The 18,452-nt window shown below is 50.1% G+C and overlaps 1 protein-coding gene across 2 annotated transcripts in view; it reads right to left on the minus strand.

Moving 5' to 3' along the window:
- The window catches only part of AMPD3 (adenosine monophosphate deaminase 3), a 43,384-nt gene that overhangs the window by 15,530 nt on the left and 9,402 nt on the right, over positions 1 to 18,452 (minus strand). For both annotated transcript variants that reach the window (XM_080913250.1, XM_080913249.1), the window contains exons 2-6: positions 18,054 to 18,279; positions 7,038 to 7,242; positions 4,553 to 4,712; positions 2,045 to 2,264; positions 94 to 223 (exon numbers count right to left, since the gene is read on the minus strand). In XM_080913250.1, coding sequence (XP_080769376.1) covers positions 94 to 223; positions 2,045 to 2,264; positions 4,553 to 4,712; positions 7,038 to 7,242; positions 18,054 to 18,274 — 936 coding nt within the window. In that variant the 5' untranslated portion in view covers positions 18,275 to 18,279. The remainder of the gene's footprint in view (positions 1 to 93; positions 224 to 2,044; positions 2,265 to 4,552; positions 4,713 to 7,037; positions 7,243 to 18,053; positions 18,280 to 18,452) is intronic.

Consider the following 18,452-nt stretch of genomic DNA (forward strand, 5'->3'; position numbering starts at 1 on the left):
CACCCAGCTCTGGTCCTAGACAGACCCAAGGGCATCATTCCCTGAGCCCAAGATGGGACCAGGTGAGTGGCTTGAACACTAGCCACCACATACCTTTCTCACATTATAAAAGTCTCTGTGGGGGTTACTCTTCAATTCCTTGAACTCCGACATTTCATTTAACATCTCATGGAGGCTAAACTTGGATTCCAGAAAGTTCAGTCGCCGGTGACAATAGGTTTTCCTGCAAGTTGGTAAGAGATAGAGACCCCAGTAAGACGTTACATCAAAGGACAGTTTAGCAACCTCAAGACAGGGTAGTGATGCAGGCTGGAAGGGTCAGGCTCAGATAGCATGGAGGAAGAGGAGCCAAGATGCTTACAGTCTTCCTCAGACCTGGGGGAACTGACCAGCACACACGTGTATGTTGACATCACGTGAGTAGACAGTCAAGACCCCGTGGGGGAAAGTACCAGCTCTGGGATCCCGTGGAGGTGTTTGTTGTCTTGTGTGTTTGGGCAATCAGCACAGAAATAGCCATTCCATGGATAACTGTGGAGACAGTACTGCCCCAGACTAAAGTGTTGTGGGCTCTGTGTCTGGCTGAGCAGGGGAGCCCCTCCCTTTGTTCTCAACTTTCCTCAGCCCTGGAATCCTTTAAGATACAGAATTCACTGCGCAGAATACCAATAATGCAGTCGACTACCTACTACAGCCTGCCTAACTTGGGACGCAGAGGCATCAAACCATCTACCCATGACCAACTGTCCCTAGATTCCCACCACCTGAGCTATCGTCAACTCTGAGATTCCTGGTCAGGAAGAGGACGTTCTCAGTGAGGAGCAGACAGGTGAGCAACACTGAGGCAGAAAGCCTTGTGGGACAGACACCCCAGGATTCCCACCCAGGAAAAGCACTCACAGGGAAATAAGCTTTCTTCAACAAGCAAAGATGAGACCAGCTGCTATGCCAGAGGGCTCCCACACCCAGCTCAGCTGCCCAGCCTCACAGAAATGACCCAGCTCCCTCAGCATTCTCAAATGGCCGCTGCTTGGAGCTAGAGAGATGGCTCGCTGGCTAAGATCGAATACTGTTTTTTCAGAAGACCTGAGTTTGACTCCGAGTATCCAAATCACAGCTGCCTGGAACTCCAGCATTAGGGGCCTGACCTCCTCACATGCAAATACATGCATGTATATACAAATAAATGGTAATAGTAACATGCTTAATGTCACCCTACAGCACTGTCACTGTCTACAGGGCCAAGCCCTGAGTGAGCACAGGGGTCTCAGAGTGGCAAAGGACTCTGAGCTGGTAAGATAGAGACCCCAGTAAGACATCACATCACTTTGTCCAGTGTCTGCCCTTAATAATTTCTCACACAACAGTCACTGCTCATACCCCTGGTAAGGAGGGGTTCCCAGAAACTGTCCCTTCCCCTCTTGGGTCCTAGTTCTGGTCTCTGATCAGTGAGGACCAAGAGCCAGATGTCCACCCTCCCCCATCCTGCTCTTCTGTCTCAGAGACAAGGCCTGCAGCCTTCACAGCAAAACCCAAAGGGCAGGAGTGAGCGAGGGGTACATGGTACTCTGTAACCCCTTGCCTCCCCCAAACTCCCATTCCTAAGGTTCAGGTAACTGAACCTTCACCGCTGGTTGGCTCATATCCCTGCCAGGAAGAGAGCCACCTTCCCTGTCAACTCCAGCCAAGCTCTCTGACATGGGTGGGTCACAGAGGACCCCAGGGTCCCTGCATGCTACTTTCAAAAACGCAGAAAGCCCAGTATCTGAGACAAGTCTTCTCCTCCCTCCATGTCTGCCCATGCCCTGGGCTGGCAGCTGGCAGATCCCTGCAGTGTTTCCTTGTCCAAGGTGCGGGGTGACAGCTGATGTAAGAACACAGTGGCCGCTACCACACAGACGTGTCCTCACGGGCATGTGCAGCAGGGTGCAGTGGTAACACCTCTAAGTCTGTGCAACCCCCAAACAGGAAAATCCAGGAAGGGTTGCACGCATCGAAGCTCGCTGCTCCCTCTCACACACCCACACAGGGAAAACTGGCTTACGTGGGGCCATCGGTGATGAGTGCCAGAATATGGCTCATGTCCACGATGTAGGTCTCCAGGTCAGGGTAGGGCAGGCTATGGGGCTCCTGGCGTTCCAACATGGTCTGGTTGTCATACACAAAGAGAACACCTCCCTGCATGCGGACCAGGTAGCCCAGGTTGGGGGGTGCGTCATCCAGGCAATAAGGGTCTTCCTGGGGCAGTGGGGGCGGGTAGAAGTCTGCAAAACAGGATGATTGGTGACCAAATGACAGACCCTGTGCACGTTGTCAGCTTCCCTGGTGTGTCTGTCTCCATAACCCTCACCACTGTGTGAGAGGATAGTTCTTCATGCTTTGGATATCAGAGAACATGCTGGTTTGTGCTGTTCGATGCTAGAGTCTCTAGAGCAAGCCTGTTCCAAGGCCGGCACAACAATGCATGTGTGTGCACGTGTGTACATGTGTGTGCATATATGTGCATATGTGTGCATGTGTGCATGTCCATGTACATTCACAATTGTATGTGTGTGCATGTGTGTGTTTAGCTTAATTAAAATGGATTTCACCTATTTTGGCCCTTGGGAATGTCTGCTTTATTTTACTTGTTTTTTTTTTTTTTTTTTAAGAAAAGATTGGCTAGGTGGTCTTCCAGTAAGAGAACAGCAAAAACTGGCAGCGCCAGGGTGGGAATAGCTGTTCCCTCTTCCCACAGTTTTCTGAGCCCAAAGCAGCCAAGGAAACAGACAAGAAGCCACCCTGCCTGTAAAAGAGCAAAAGGAGCAGTAATCAGGCCCTCGCCTCCTAGAGCAGGAACTGACCAGCCTAGAGTCCTTTGCCCAGCATGGATCCAGACAGAGTTTGCCCAACCCAAGCAGTAAAATGTCTCTGCTATTTCCTGACTGTGGGATCCTGACTCCTCGCCTGAGACACCTCCTACCCAGCAGGTGGTATTGGGGGCCAATAAAGCACAGGTAGGGAAGTGCTTTGTAAACAGGTGTGCTCTGTACAAGGAATACGGGCATTGCTTATGATGGTTTGACTTAATGGGCTTTTTTTTTAAACTTTAATATTGTGCAGAAGTGTGTGTGTGTGTGTGTGTGTGTGTGTGTGTGTGTGTGTGTGTTAACCAGCAAGACACTCAGTGTTTTGAATAAGGGTATTCAGCATGTTGTTGCTAAGTAAGCTGATGATTTTGCCCAACTCAGAGGCTCACAGAAACATTCTGAGCCTGGTTAACGCAGGTTGGCTGTGTTAACTGCATTTTCAGCTTAGGATATGCTGAGCTTTCATCTGATTTACTGGGAGCACAACCTATCATCCGTCGGGAGCATCTACAGTCTCATTAGTCTCAAGAGTTCTCAGCGCTTAACCAGCTGTCTCTGGCCAGGAAATAAACATAGCAGATCAGCCAACACCTTGCACGCCAGATGCCTGACAGGCAGAAGGAGCCTTGGCTCCTGATTGGAAGAAGCACCAGGGCCCAGGGCAGGGTGTCCTGCCTCGGAGGGCACTCCGGAACAGGCTGACCCTAAGCCGTGGTGGTCACAGAGAAGGCAGAACACAGCAGAGAGGGATGCTGATGTCCCCATCAGATACAACAACAGAGCAGCCAGGCGTCTCCAGACAGTGGTAGTGTTGTGTAAGGGCAGATGGTTGGAAAGGCCTATGTGAAGCCACAGCCCACCCAAGAAGATTCCATCACCTCACCACACTCATGCCCAGGACACGAGGGCCTTCTGTCATATGAAGCACCCGAGCGTCTGACAGTCATTCCTGCCTGACCCCTGGCAATACTGGGGACCTGTCCTTCTGACAGACAGGGAAATAGCCTCCTGCAGGCTGAGATCTACCCCAGCTCCTCCCTGGTGGAAAGGGATACTCGATACAGAACTGGGCTAGAAACAAGGACAACCTAACACCGTTCGATACCAAAGGCAGCGAGGGTACTGTCCTGGGTATGATCTCCAGACCCTTGTCTAATCCCCATCCCTAGATTTCAAGGATGAGGGTCCCCATGCCCTGGTTTTAGTAACTTCATTGTTAGCCTCTGCCTCTCCTAGGTCCCTCACTAGGTCAGGAAGATACCCTGCCCTTTCTTGTCGCTCTTCCCTGAACTTGGCAGCATAAATATGGCTGCCATTTATGGAACATTCTAGATGCCCGGTCTGTATTGAGCACTCCACACACATTCACACAATCTCACCCAGGGAGGTGGTGATTGCTGACATTCCCGTTTTCCAGACCGTATAACTGAGATTTAAAGAAGCCGTTTGCTCAGGGGCCAAGAAATTGACACAGTCCAGATATGAAAGTAGGCTTTGCTTCCTCTGCCTCGGGCACAGGGGCTCTGTATGTATCCCCCTCAGCCCATCCACGGCTTTCCATTTGACTGTATTGTTTTAAACCACACCAGGAGCCTTACCTCTAAAAACACCCCTGGTAGAAAAATATTCAGCCAGCAGAAAGTCCCAACCACTCTTGCATCTGGCTCACACATAAAACACCTCTAGGTTCCGAGACTTCATACCTGGGAGACCCTCTTCCAAAGGTGCACTTTCCCCCTGGGGAGCCAGGTACTGGGCTGTGGTCCGTGGGAAGCGGTGGTACGCAAGCCGTGCATACTTCTCCCGGATCATTAGTGCCTTGGCCAGGCTCTTGGCAGCCTGCTCATAGTCTTCCACAGTGATCTACAGCGGGGGGACATGTAAGAAAGAGTCTGTCCACAAGCCAGGGCAACAGGGCTTAGTGAGATCCTTGCAAGCCTGGCTCCCATGAACCAGGATTCCAGGACAGTTGCCGTCGACCTGTTCACACAAACACTGTGATTTGTGCAGGGTTCCAGGAGTCTAGAATTGGGGGTGTGCTGTGCAGATGTGTGAGCAAAGCCAAGGCATCTCTAATGAGCTTCCCCAGTGGACACTAGGTGTTGGCACCTTATTGGGAGAGACCTCATGGAGGCTACTCCTAGTATTCCCCAGACCTCACCCTGTGTGTCTCTCCCCTTGACTGATGTACTCTATGTTCTTTGTGGGTAGAGTCGGGTACTGCCTCCTGAAAGCCGGTCTAGCAAGCCTCAAAGTCTGAAGGTGGTCTTGGGGACCCTGACACAGGAGACACAGGAAGCAAGATAGGGTTGCTAGGAGGGAGACAAGTGCTTAGCCTTCACATCCCAGACTGGCCCCAAGGATGCCGACTCAACCTGCAGCTACAAGGGCATATAGAACCTGAGTCCTATCCCTGAACTGAGGATAACCACCATCGTTTTCAACTGAGAAAAATCTATGGGTCCTTGGATGCTAAAAACAAAATATCTTTTGCTCTGCCGCCCACTAGCTGTCAGTCAACCTGGCAAGCCTCTGTTCTTCAGGTCAGTGGAGCTCCTAGTCACATATGAAGCCTACAGGTTCCGTTTTGCTTATTAACTGGGGAAAACAGGCCCAGAGACAGTGGTTTCTGGAAGGTGACAAAGTCAGACTTTAGACCCTGATCTGACTGACCTCAGGATGTTCTTCTCGTGCTTAGAGAGAGAAGCATCTCTGAAGGCCTTCCCAACCTCCATCGTCCTAGTTTCTCGATGACTTTGTGTCATTTGTTTGTGAAATTTGTGACATTTGCTTAATGGGGTGCAGATAGACAGGCAGGACAGCAGAAAGGGAACAGTGACAGGGAGGAAGAGGAGGAGGCTGAAGGAGCACAGAGAAAGGATGGCTGGGCCTGGAAGTTTCCGCCTCTGCTTCACGGCATTACTGGTTTTACTGAGATTTTGGGAATCTACAGATTATGTGCACTTGCCTTCCGAGACCCTGATGTTCACGTCTCCTACTTGCTTTAAGCGTCTTTCAAGAGAGGGTAACTAAAGCACCATGAGGAAAGCACCCTCCCTTCTCCCTTGCCCAGCTCTGTCATCAGAAGGAGTGGCCAGCCTCTGTCTTTCTCATCCATGCCCCCAAATCTGACTCTTCGCTTTTCAGACTGGAAGCAGCTCACTTCCCATCTCAGATACCCACACAAGGGTCGAGCCTCAGAGCAACCACGAGCACAGGACGGCAGACACACGCTACGATAAAGCCAAACCCCCACCTACAGCAAAGCCAAAGGACTCAGGAAGTAGCCAAGGAGATCAGGGAAGGCATGGGGTTCCTGAGAAGGAGCAGCCACTAGCCAATCCTGTGGGCCCTGCAAGGCCCAGTGGCTACCCCTGGGTACCAGGATCAGTAAGGTCATCCTGCCTCTCACAGACTCATCACTTACGCACACAGGAGAGAGGAAATGAGGAGGAAAGAAAGGAGGTAACACTGCAAGCTCATATACCCCAGCAGCCCAAGTTGACCTTCTATTCCAATGCTCTGCCCACATCTGTGAGGTGGGCACCAAGTCCCGGCCAGGAGGCTAAGGCTGGGTTTGACAGAAAAGCAGCCTGGCTAACTTCAATAGCTCCCATATACATTCCTGTCCCTGAGAAGTCAATATGCATGTGGTACGAACGCACAGTGGAATGCTATGCACTCGTAAAGAAGAACAAAGAAGCTCTCTCATAAATCAATCTGGCATCATCTCTAAGGGAACTGTTGAATAGGAAAAGCTTGTTCATTTCCTTATCAAGAACCTCTCCTCTCTTAAGGGATTTCTAGCCTGTATTTAAAGATATTGACTTAAGCATGTAAGAGCTAATTTTACACAAGTCAATAATATCACATAGTCTCTACTAGATGCTGGGAATGTTGACAGGTCCCATTAGATTTCTCAGCTGGGAACACACGGGACTAACTGGACACAGCCACAGCATGCCAGCCTGAAGTTCTTAGTCTTGCAAACCAGGATGGGACAGCTCCCTAGACATGCCCACACCCAAGATTCCACTAAGGTCTCCCTTCTCCTCAGGTTCCTGGATCTCCTTCCACCACCTCCCAGACACACACACACACACACACACACACACACACACACACACACACACATACACACACACACAAACACACTGAGCCAGGCTTCAAGGGTGGGTATGACCTTACCCCTGCACAGTAATCTCCACTGATGGTGACCCGCTGATACTCAGGCATGGCATAGGGTGCCGGCCCAGGCTTAGAAGTAGCTCCAGGGACCAGAGGGGTTGCAGGAGACATGGCCGGACTGACAGTTGGAGCACCTTTCCAGTCTTGTTGTGTTGGCATCTGCAGGGACAGAGACTGCGACCGGATCATCTTGAAACTCTTCTTTCTAAGAGCCAAGGATAAGGGACAGGGGAGACATCAGCTGCTAACAGGGAGAATCTCAGGCGGCAGGAAATGCCACTGTCATCACTGGTTCCAGGTATCACTAAGAGGCCTCTGGTGGGCTGGGGAGATTGCTCAATGCTAAAGTGCTTGCAGGACAAGTATGGGGATGTGGATTGAGAACTCCAGCAATCACATAGAAAGTGGGTACTGCTGTAGGCATTGTAGCCCCAGCACAATGAACCCCAGGGTCCTCTGGTTAGTCAATGTAGCTAAAACAGAAAGCTTCAGGTTCAGTCAAGAGACTCTGTTTCAAAAAAGAAGATGGATCTAAATGGAGGATGACATCAACCTCTGCCTCCACACCTGCACCTGCACCTGCATTTGTACCTGCACCTGCACTTGTACCTACACCTGCACCTGCATTTGTACCTGCACCTGCACCTGTACCTGCACCTGCACCTGCACCTGCATCTGCACTTGTACCTGCACCTGCACTTGTACCTACACCTGCACCTGCATCTGCACCTGCACCTGCACTTGTACCTGCACTCACATGTTTCTGGTTGCTTATGACTTCCTCTTCCTGGCCTTCCAGACACTGCTCCTGAGGTCATGCCTCACTGCTGTGGGTGGAGTCTGCAAGGCTCATGGTCCATGGCATTTGGTCAATGTGACAGGGCAGAGACAGACAGACCCAGACCACACTGCAGGGACTCCAGTACATAAGGCTGACACGGCGTCAGAGAGGCACTCCCCAAGGTGTGGATAGCATGCTCTCTTCAAATGAGTCAAAGTCTAAGCCCTGACAGATGAAGCCTCCAGAAAGATGTGGTTGGGAACACAAAGACACAACATTGTATTTTAGTTACAAATGTGGCACAGGGAGCTAAGGGATGAGAGTGATCGGTTTGCCAACCTCCTTGGTGAGGGCCCAGAGACAGAAGGGGCCAAGCACAAAAGCACACAGCAGGATGGCTGCTTTCTCCAGCCTTCAGCCAGCTTCTCCTTCCTCAAGTCTGATGTTTGCCATCCTGGCAGCACCTGGGGCTGGTACAGATCTGCCGACACCTCTGCTCTAGGACAGGGGTTGACAGGCACCAGTGTGAGGCCAGACCCTGGCCCTGTTGTTCTGACACTGGGAGGTGAGTCCACAAGGCTGACTTCAAATACTGCAAGTTCATGATTACTTGTAAATCTGATTTGTCATGACATGGCTTCCTTTGTTAACAAAAATCCAACTGTTTCAGCTGACGTCACTCCAAGTTCTGCGATCCTCAGGAAGGAAATTACTCAGCACTGGGATGATGCCAGCGACAGCTGCTGGACTCACCCTCTAAACTGCAAGCAAGGCCCCAGGTGATTGCTTTCTTGATAAGCCAGGTAACTGGGTTATCGAGGTCATGATGTCTCTTCACAGAGATAGAAAAGTTAGCTAAGACTTCCCTGGTGACACTGGGTATGGGGACTCAGTCCATCCCCAAGTTCATGCTCACCCAGGAGCAGCCAGCTTCCTGATGGCACCATCCAGGTCTCTCTTCACCCAACCTTCCAGAATCCAGTTCACCTCGCCTGCTTGCCACAGGTCTCTCTGCCCTAAGGACCTGTGTCTCCCCAAGACAAGGGTGTTCACAGCTGAGAGATGAAACTGGTCCCTTTTCAGGCGGTACCTCCTCAGGGGCTCACACGGCTGACAAACTAGGATGCTTTAGGAACCCTAACCAGAACCCCAGAAAACCCCAACCCTGGCCTATTGTCCTTTGCCTGTTGCTGAGCCAATATCTTGCATGGAGAAAGGCAGATGCCAGGGTGGACTAGTCAGTCAGTCAGTGTTGGATTCACCCTAAGCACAGAGGTCCCCTTATAAGAGGTCTTTTGGAATATGGACTCTGCTCAGCTCATCCCATGAGACACCAGTTCCTCTGTCACACCGATGCCTGTCAATCACTGTTCCATCTTATATCGTCGCCATCCCTGTGTCTTAGTCTAGCCTAGGGTCTGATCCAACCAATGAGAAGCAATGGGTAGCTTGTCAGGCGAGCAACAGGTAAGACAGGTAAAATTCAAACAAAGAAAACATGCAGGCAAAAATCTGGAAGACTGCCTAAGTCAAGGGCTTACCAGGCTTCTCCCGTGAATGTCGCAATGAGAAAGAACATGTCTGTCTGACTGAGGAAGCTGATACCCACGGGCTGGTACCTGGAGAACTCTCCGTCTTGCCCATTATTCACTGTGGCACCAGCCAGACTGTCACACATGAATGGGGGATGTGATTCAATTGAGAGAGTACTTGCCTAGAATTCATCAAAGCCCCAAGTCTGATCCCCAGTGCCACATAAATCAGACATGGTAACACACACACACACACACACACACACACACACATACACACACCTGTAATTGCAGCAACCAGAAGGGAGAGTTAGAATTATCAGAATTCAAGGTCACTGCATGCTATTCACCAAGTTCAAGGACAGCCTGGGCTACATGAGGCAGACTGTCATACTAAACCATTCATAGGCTGAGAACTCACACAGTCCTAGGGGTGGGTTTAAAATGGCTGGGCCACCTCCTCAGAGCTACCATCCTGGATCACCAGGGAACTGGAATCCCCATCAGCGAATCACGACATCTGGAACTAGAAATGCTGGTGTCTGCTGCTGCGTAACAAATTGCCACAGACTTGACACCTTGAACCCAGGACCGTTTACAACTCCCCAGTTCTGTAGGTGAGACGGTCAGCTGGGATTGGCAAGGATTCCTGCTCAGACCACCCAAAGGCCAAAACAGACATCAACTACACCGGGCTCTCTAGAAAAGAGTCCCTCTTTAAGATCAGTCAGGCTGAGAGTCCCAGTTTCTTGGTGACTTGATCAGAGGTCTCCGCAGCCCCCACACACAGCACTCTGATCCCTGAGGTGAGCCCTCTATCAGGAAAACCCTGTGTGCTCTGTGTCCCCAGACTTCCCAGCTGCACTTAGCCTGGAAAAGCACTGTTTCAAAGCCTTTGTAATTAGATCCGGCCCAGTGACAACCTCCCTAGCTTAAGGTCAGGAGACACCTTCTCTGCAGGGTAATCACAGGACAGCTTCCTTTCACAAAGTCTGGAAACCAGAGATCGACATCTTGGCAGAGAGAGACATTTAAAAGATTCTGCCTATGGGTGTGAAGAGGTGGCCCAGGGGGTAAAGTGGTTGTCACACAAGCATGAAGACCTGAGTTCAGATCCCAGACCATCATACATAGACCATGAGCGCACACACACACTCACACACTCACACATGTTCATGATGATTAATTAGTTCTGCTCACATTGGACCACAGGCTAGGGGACTAGTATCCACACTGCATGTGTGTATGCAGGTGTTTGCACGTACCCACAGATGGGCCTCTCCCCATCCAAAGTGGTATGAGCCCTGAAAGTGTCACAATAATAAAAAGTCACACAGAAGTACCAAAAGCTTCAGCATCGTTAGAGAACCAGGTGGTCCCTGGTCGGGGAAACTTTTATGTCCCCAGCCCTGTCCTAAACACCCTAGCCTAGATGCTTCCAATGACAGAGCCCCCCCTCCCCTACATTCCTGAGCAAAGGCATAAACATTCAATTAGTCATTCAATAAACATTTACCAAACGCCTGTTCCTGGCCAGGCCAGTGCAAGACACACAATCACTCAGAGCCGAACAAACTGCGGCCTGTTACCACTGATAGAAAGCATTTCGTCACCAGGAACTAGGCCGTCTGTCCACAGCACACTTGTCACGCCTTGTGCTAGCCTCTAGGGCACCAGGGTTAGCCAACACACTCTAGATCAGCTGGCCAGCTTCTCCCTTCCTCCAACCACCTGGCAGAAACACCCAGCTTGCCAAGGAGCTGGCCAAGATGCCACTGTGAGGGCACCAATTCCAAACCAAGCCTGAGGCCTGGGCTTGGGAGTTGCTTCATCAGCCCTTGGACGGCTAATCCTCACGGGCCACAGGGAGCTTCCTGCTGGCTAGGCTCTCAAACAATAAAGTAACCTGGTGGGTTATCTCCCTGTACCTGCCCAGAGTCCCCGCCTGTGCCAAACCCTTTGCTGTCCCTGCCATCTATCATGTCCCCACTCTTACTCTGCCAAAGCATCCCTATAACATGACCCCACTAAGAGACAGGCCCTGGGGAGTGACAGGTATTTCAGGCAGAACCCCAGATTCTGTGGGCTCAGTAGGACCACAGAGATAGGCCTGGGAAGTTGGACCGATGTTGAAGATGCAATATGGTCATGTCATGAAGTATTTTGGGTTCCCAGAGGAGACACCTAATCCAGGCTGGGCATGCAACACTAGAGAAGCAGGGACAGAGAGGGAGAGGGCTTTTCGAATGGCAGGCTTGTTGGGTCGGTCCCTGAGGCACACTCGTTCACTCCAATGGTTCCTCCACCTCAAGATGAAAAGCAAGACTCTAAAGTCTGGCTGTGGCAGCCAGCACGTCATGGTTAACTGTGCACTCGGCACACCACTGAGCGGGACAGATCCCTGCACTTCCAAAGGCTCAGCTGCTCCAGTGGCTTATTCCAGTGGGGAATAGAAGGTGGGGGCCCCTCACTCTGTGGGTGTGGTCAGGTGACAGCAGCCTGACTAGGCACATACAACTTTCCCACACCCTGAAGCCCATCAGCTGCAGAGACTCTCGGACCCCCCCCCCCTTTGTCTTCTGTCCCTCTTCTATTTTGTCTTTCGTCCTCCTTCCCAGGTTGACCAGACAGAGCCCATTTGTCTCAATGGAATTCCCCTGACCTCATCGCACTTGCCCCAGACCTTCCTAGGAGCTGTCTTTCGTCCCAAGACCCCGGTTGCCAGAGTGAAGCCCGTTCCTTACAGCCATTTGTTTATCTGTAATAAATATATACACATGGTGAATACGTAGATGCATGTTCATATGCACATGTGTGAGGTATGTACGGACGTTTGTATGTGTGTGTGTGTAGGCCAGAGGTCAACAGCAACTTTCCTCCCTGATGGATCCTCACCTTGGATTGGAGACTGGTCTCTCGGTGAACCTGTAACTACGAATTCAGCCAGGCTGGCTGGCCAGCAAAGCCGAGGACCCTCCTGTCTCCACCTTTGCGGAGCTGCGACTGTGGGTGCACACGATCATGCCCAGGTTCTTTATGTGGGTGCTAAGGATCAAACCCAGGTCCACATGCTTGCAAAGCACCACTTAAAACCGGTACCCTCCCCCAGCCCCCCTACGGCCTTCTACACTGCAGTCTCTACTCACCATGGTAAAACCAGATAAACTGGATGCTTCCAATAAAGCTTTGTCAGTAACTATGACTCTAAAACATTAGTAAGCTTCATAAAAAACAACTTATTGGCACTTCAGCTATGCTACTCAATTCATAACAAATACCCATGTATCAATTTTACCCCAAACATTCTCGGGGAGGCAGCTGTTCTAAAGAGCCAAGTCCTTCCCCTATGTCCATCCCCTTTATATCCTGACTATTTAAAAGTAATTGTACACGGCATTCTCCAATAAAACCCCTAAATCCTAGGCTTTTAGTCAGACCACACGGGACATGTTTTTGAAATTCTTCCTGGACAACTCAGGTCACCCACATGCTATCCAGTCACGGTCATAAAGACATCGTGTCCCTAGCCGTCTGGGCTTCAAATCCCCGTGTTTACTTTTCATAGCATTGTCCCCTCCCTCACTGCTGGCTGCCCAACAAAACCAGGAGACAGGCTCAGGCCACCAGAATGAAGTCCCTAATGTTCCTGTTCAAATCTGCTATAGTACCGAATGGCAAGCTATACATGCTTATTGAACATGTCCTAAAATAAGGAGACAGAAGAGGTGGAGCTATACAAGGTCAAGGGCGTCAGGTTTCTTCTGAGAATTATCACAAAGTTCAAAGCCTGGGCATGATGGTGTATATCTGTAATCCCAGGACTGAGAGGGCTCAGTGATAGGAGAACCGTGAGCCCAAAGCCAGCGTGGTGTGTGTGTGTGTGTGTGTGTGTGTGTGTGTGTGTGTGTGTATGTGGTGTGTGTGTGTGTACACATACACCTATGTATATATACATTTATTCTCATATATATTGTATGATTATATCGTTTATATACATATATATGTACACACACACATAATTAAAGGTAGTCTTTGTTGTGTGCCCCTGTGATCCCAGCAGGGGGAAAGCTGAGGCAGGCTGAGGTAGAAGTTTTGTCATGAGTTTAAAGTCAGCCTCAGCTGCATAATCAGCAGCAGTCCAGGTGGGGAAAAGAGCAAAGCCCTGTCTCAAATAAACACAGTTAACTAATTAAACTGAAAATTTTAAATAATGATATATCCTCAAACTATTATACTGGTGGCATATGAGTAAATGTACTAAAACCCAGCAAACTGTGCCCACGGCGAGCGAGTGACTTGCATGGGGCAGGAATGATCTCCATACAGCTGTAAAGGAAACAGGAGTGGGAAAGGCAGAAAGAGAAACAGGGAGACAGAGTCCTTTAGCATGTGCATGCCTTGCTCAGAAAATTTTCCATGTTGTCTCAAAGTTGGCTGAGTTCCAGCACACAGGGTTATGGGAGGTGAGCTCTGCCCATGTCAGGGTCAGATAAGGTAAAGAATGAAACCGGGTCAGTGCTTCAGCTGATGCTGGGTCTGACCATCTCATACATGGTAAACTTCAGTGGAAAGTCTCTGTGTGATAATTATCATAACAAAATTTCATGGACGGCTACCTCAAAACTCCCTTGCATCTCTAGAGCAAAGTGCCTGTATCCTTTACTTAGAAATGAGTTCTACTGACTGATAAACAATGCTCAGGAATCCAGGGAGGAGGAGTTTGTAATAAGCACACAGATGGCTTCCATTGTTAGAGAACACCAAGTGCAGGAACCTCTTTCATAGGATGGGTTCTAGTCCCTGAGCCACAAATCTCAAAATCCAGGCCTAGACAATGCTCAGGATTTGGGGAAGGGGGGGTGGTGATTCAGGGGATGCCTGGATCAATAGAGCAGCAAAAGATCACTAGGTGGTCAGACAGCATCCACTCCAACCTTCTGGGCGAACAGGTTTTAGTCATTTTCTGTATGTTTAACAATTGTGGTTTTTCTAATGGTTTCTGTAAGTTGTCCCTTCCGAGTACTAGAAAACACGTGTGAGCCTCAGAGGTCACAGACCCTCTGTCAACTCCAGAGCGCTCCAGTCTGGGCTTGCCTCCAAACTTCACTTTCATATGCAGCTCAGCCTCCCTCCTCACACCCTCATCTGCCCACCCACCTGCCGAGTCCTAGCAGAAACCTAGCTATTGTCAGAGGCGGAAGGCCCTCAGTGAGTGGTCCTGCTGCTTACAGATCCAGCCCTGACCTACAAAATTAGCAGCCTTGAGTTGGTCCCTAGCTCCATCAGGACAGATTCTGAACCCTGCCCTGTTCCAAGAGTTGGAAGTCCTGCTCCCAGATCAGCTTCTGGCTTGTGCCTCCATACTAAATGCAAAGAGTTGTGGATGTTTTGTTTTATCTAAAGAAGAGAAGCTAGGCATGGTGTCATAAGAAGAGCCTTCTCCAGGCACCATGGGTATTCAAAACAGCCAGAGTGTGGAGCAGGGGCGTGTCCCAAACTAGAAGCCCCATTTTATGTCACACTTGGAAACACAAACTCATAAACTGAGGGTCTGGAGACCTGCTGCTGGTTTCAGGCCTGTGTTCCAAGGGTCCTTGTCACTGTTTATCTCAGAACACCAGAGGGATCACTGATGGACAGGAGCTGGAAATGCTGGTATCTGAATGGCTAAAGGCACCTCCAGTGAACAGTGAAGTAAAGAGACAATTCTCGTGTGAGCAAACTCAGCCCCAGGTGGCCCTAGGACATCTGGCTGACAGTCAATGGGACAGGTGTCTTTCAGAAATGAAGTCATGGCTGGCTTTCCTCCACATGTCACTCAGAAGCAGCAACAGTTATATCTCAGGGAACAGCCTCAGGTGTCACTTCAGAGGGTAGGACAATGTCCTGGTTAAAGTGTGGGATCATAGGACGTGCCCAGTCACTTACTGTGTCTTAGCGTAAATTGACTCAACTTCCAAGAGCTCTTCTTGCCTCGTCAGCCAAATTGGGGCATCAAGAGCACCCACTCCATGATTAATATGAGGAGGAAGGAAGGAATGCAAACCAGGAGGCCAAGGATGTGGATCACCGACAGCATCCAACAGCACTACGTGCTATTGGGCCTGTCTCAGCAGCAGGAAGCCAGATAGATGGCAACATCTACCAGGTGAACTATGACTAGGCATGTCCTAACCCAATTCCCTCCTTCTTCAAAATGGGCCATTATCACCCCACTTCAGATGATAAAGAAGCTGGGGCCCAGAGAGGTTTCACGGGGCATGCTAGTGAGTGGCCGAACCCAGATGTCCTGTGTGAAGTGGCAATGGGGAGGCGGGACACCTTTCCTCTGCTGACACCCACAGATCTCCAGTGTGGCTAAGGCCTAGGCTGGACCCTGGGAAGGCAGTGAGTTGCAGACAGAGTCCCCAAGTCAGAGAGTCAGATGGATACAAACCAGGAAGCTTCAGCTAGCAGCAAGAGGCCGAATGCATTTCTAGAGTCTGCGGCAGATTCTCTGGAGACCATGGAGTGCCATTTGGATCAAGAGTAACAAAGCTTCCATTTTGCCCTGTGCTGGGCTTTGATGGGAAGGTACGGGCTCCCTTGGCAGATGTCTGTGGAAACTTGACTCAGACACTTATTATTCCTGGTAATACCAAATGCCAGGAACGCCTGCTTTCATTATGAAGGCCCAGAATGCCCTATTCACAGCACATACAAGGCCCTGCAGAGCATTCAGCCCCCGAGGCCAGCCCTTGCTATGCCAGGACAGTGCAGACAAGGGACACCATAGTCTGAATCCTTTTACTCTCAGGATGAACATGGCATAGGTCTGGGACCACCTACCTCCAAACACTCAGTGGTTAGTGATGACCCTTCCTTCGGGGGCTCCAGGCCCATCTGAGGAAAGCAAACGGAGCTTTCAGATGGCTCTGCCCCTGTCTTCTTATACAGATACTAACCCCTTCTAGCCAAGGAAATGCCAAAATCCTATCCTGCCAAGAAGAAAGGTAGGTGGGGCTTGTTTTTTTAAAAAGGAAGACCTCTGGGTTATGGCTCAGTCTCAACTTCTAGAAGGCTTGCCTTGAATCAGTGAAACCCCTGGTTCCAGTCCATCCCCTCTCCTCTCTTTTACGGTTATCAGCTGGCTTCTGAACTAGGCTGGGCCAATGGCAGAGTCTGTGAGAACCCAGCAGGTCCAGGAAGGGAAAAGCTAGGAACAGAGTCCCGCCCCTCATCTCAGTCCCTGAAGCAGCTCTCAGCTGCTGCCTGGTCCAACTTTGCCAGGCGACTCCAGCCCCAGCACATCATTCCATTGTCTGTGTCACCAAGAGATGGTGGCTGTCCCCTTCTTCCTGACATCTCTGGGAAACTTCTCCCCCATTTGTCTTCTTAGCTCTCTGTGGGCCACGTAACCAACTCCTCACATTAAAAGCCGGTCTTCCCTGTGCTGGGCTCTGATGGGAAGGTACGGGCTCCCTTGGCAGATGTCTATGGAAACTTGAGTCAGACATTATTATTCCTGGTAATACCAAATGTCAGCAACTCCTGCCTTCATCACCCCAGTCTTTGGGTGGTTTCTATTTTCTGGTTAGACTCAGACTAGCATAGTTCTTATCATAACTTGCCATTTCTTGATTACTTTGTACGGTTACTTAATTCTTGCCCCTGCCCAGTGTAAGCTCCGTGGAGCAGGAAATGTGTGTATAGTATACTTCATGATATCGTCAGTCCCAGTGAGGTGCTCCGCAAACCATGAGACATGTCAGCAGAAGAACAAAAACGAGCAAAATTAGTGTTTCTACTAAATCCTCAAATTCCAAAAGAGGGGACTGCTACGGGCGATGGTATGTGTCTGCCACCACCACAGCAGAATCCAGGAGTCCCAGAGATGGTTCAGTAAAGTACCTACTGCATGATCATACAGTCCTGATCTCTGTCCTCAGGCTCCATGGAAACAGATGGGCCTGGTGTTGTGTTTATAATACCAGTACATGAGAGGCAGAGACAAGCAGCTTCCTGGAGTTTACTGGTCAGCCAGGCTAACTTAAATCAGAGGGCCCCAGGAACTAGTAAGAGACTTCTGAAAAAATGAGGTGGGGGATGGGGAGATGGTCTAAGCAGTTAAAGATTCTCAAATTGCTCTTCCAGAGGCCTTGGCTCAAGCAGTTCACAACCGCCTGTAACTACAGATCCAAGGGAACCAATTTCTTCTTCTGGTCTTCTCAGTATACACACACACACACACACACACACACACACGGGGGGGGGGGGGGGTAGGAGGGAGGGAGAGAGAATGTTGGGGCTGAAGAAATGATCAGCAATCTCCTTCCTCGAGCATCTACACTCGTACATGTACATGACTACACACAGACACACACATCTACACATATTTAAAATGAAAGTAGAATAAATACTTTAAAACAAGGTAGACAGCTTCTGAAAACCAACATCTGAGCTTGGCTTCTGGCCTCCACATGTAGGTACACACATGCATGTGCACCCCCCCAAAAAAAAAACACACACACACACAAACAGCGCAACCGTGGCTTTTTGATCTATTCAAGCAGGCAAAGGCAACAAAGCACCCTTCAATAAATACCGAGAGGTAAGTGGTCTTCGTTAAAAACACAGAAGACCCAGGAATGTGTCAGCTCCCTCGGGTATCCCGACTCAGGTCTCACAACTCTACATACATGAAGGCTGGTCATGGAAACAAACCTTTTCGCTGTCTCTGCAGACTTCTGCTCTGCCAGCTCCTTCTGAAGCTCCCTCTCCTTGGCTTCCTTCTGTCCAATGGGACAGTCCTCGGGGACAGTAAACAGGGACATGACATCTTTGCTGTCCTCTTCTCGGAGCACCTTCGCGAACACCTTCTCCGCCAACAGCCGGACTTGTTCGTCCAAATCGGACATGTTCAACTTGGGGAATTGACGAGGCATCTCGGCTGACAAAGAAAGAACAAACGTGAGCCTTCCTGGCTTCGTGGATATCCTGAGTCCTCAGGGTAAGAAACAAAAGGCCTGTGACCTGAGGCCTGGTCCTTGGTCAGCTGTGGATGTGCTGATGGCTTCCCAGAGCAAGCCCGGCAGACTAGATTTCACAATTAGCTTAAGTAAC

This window comes from Micromys minutus (assembly GCF_963924665.1).
Source record: "Micromys minutus genome assembly, chromosome: 2".
Lineage (NCBI taxonomy): Eukaryota > Metazoa > Chordata > Mammalia > Rodentia > Muridae > Micromys > Micromys minutus.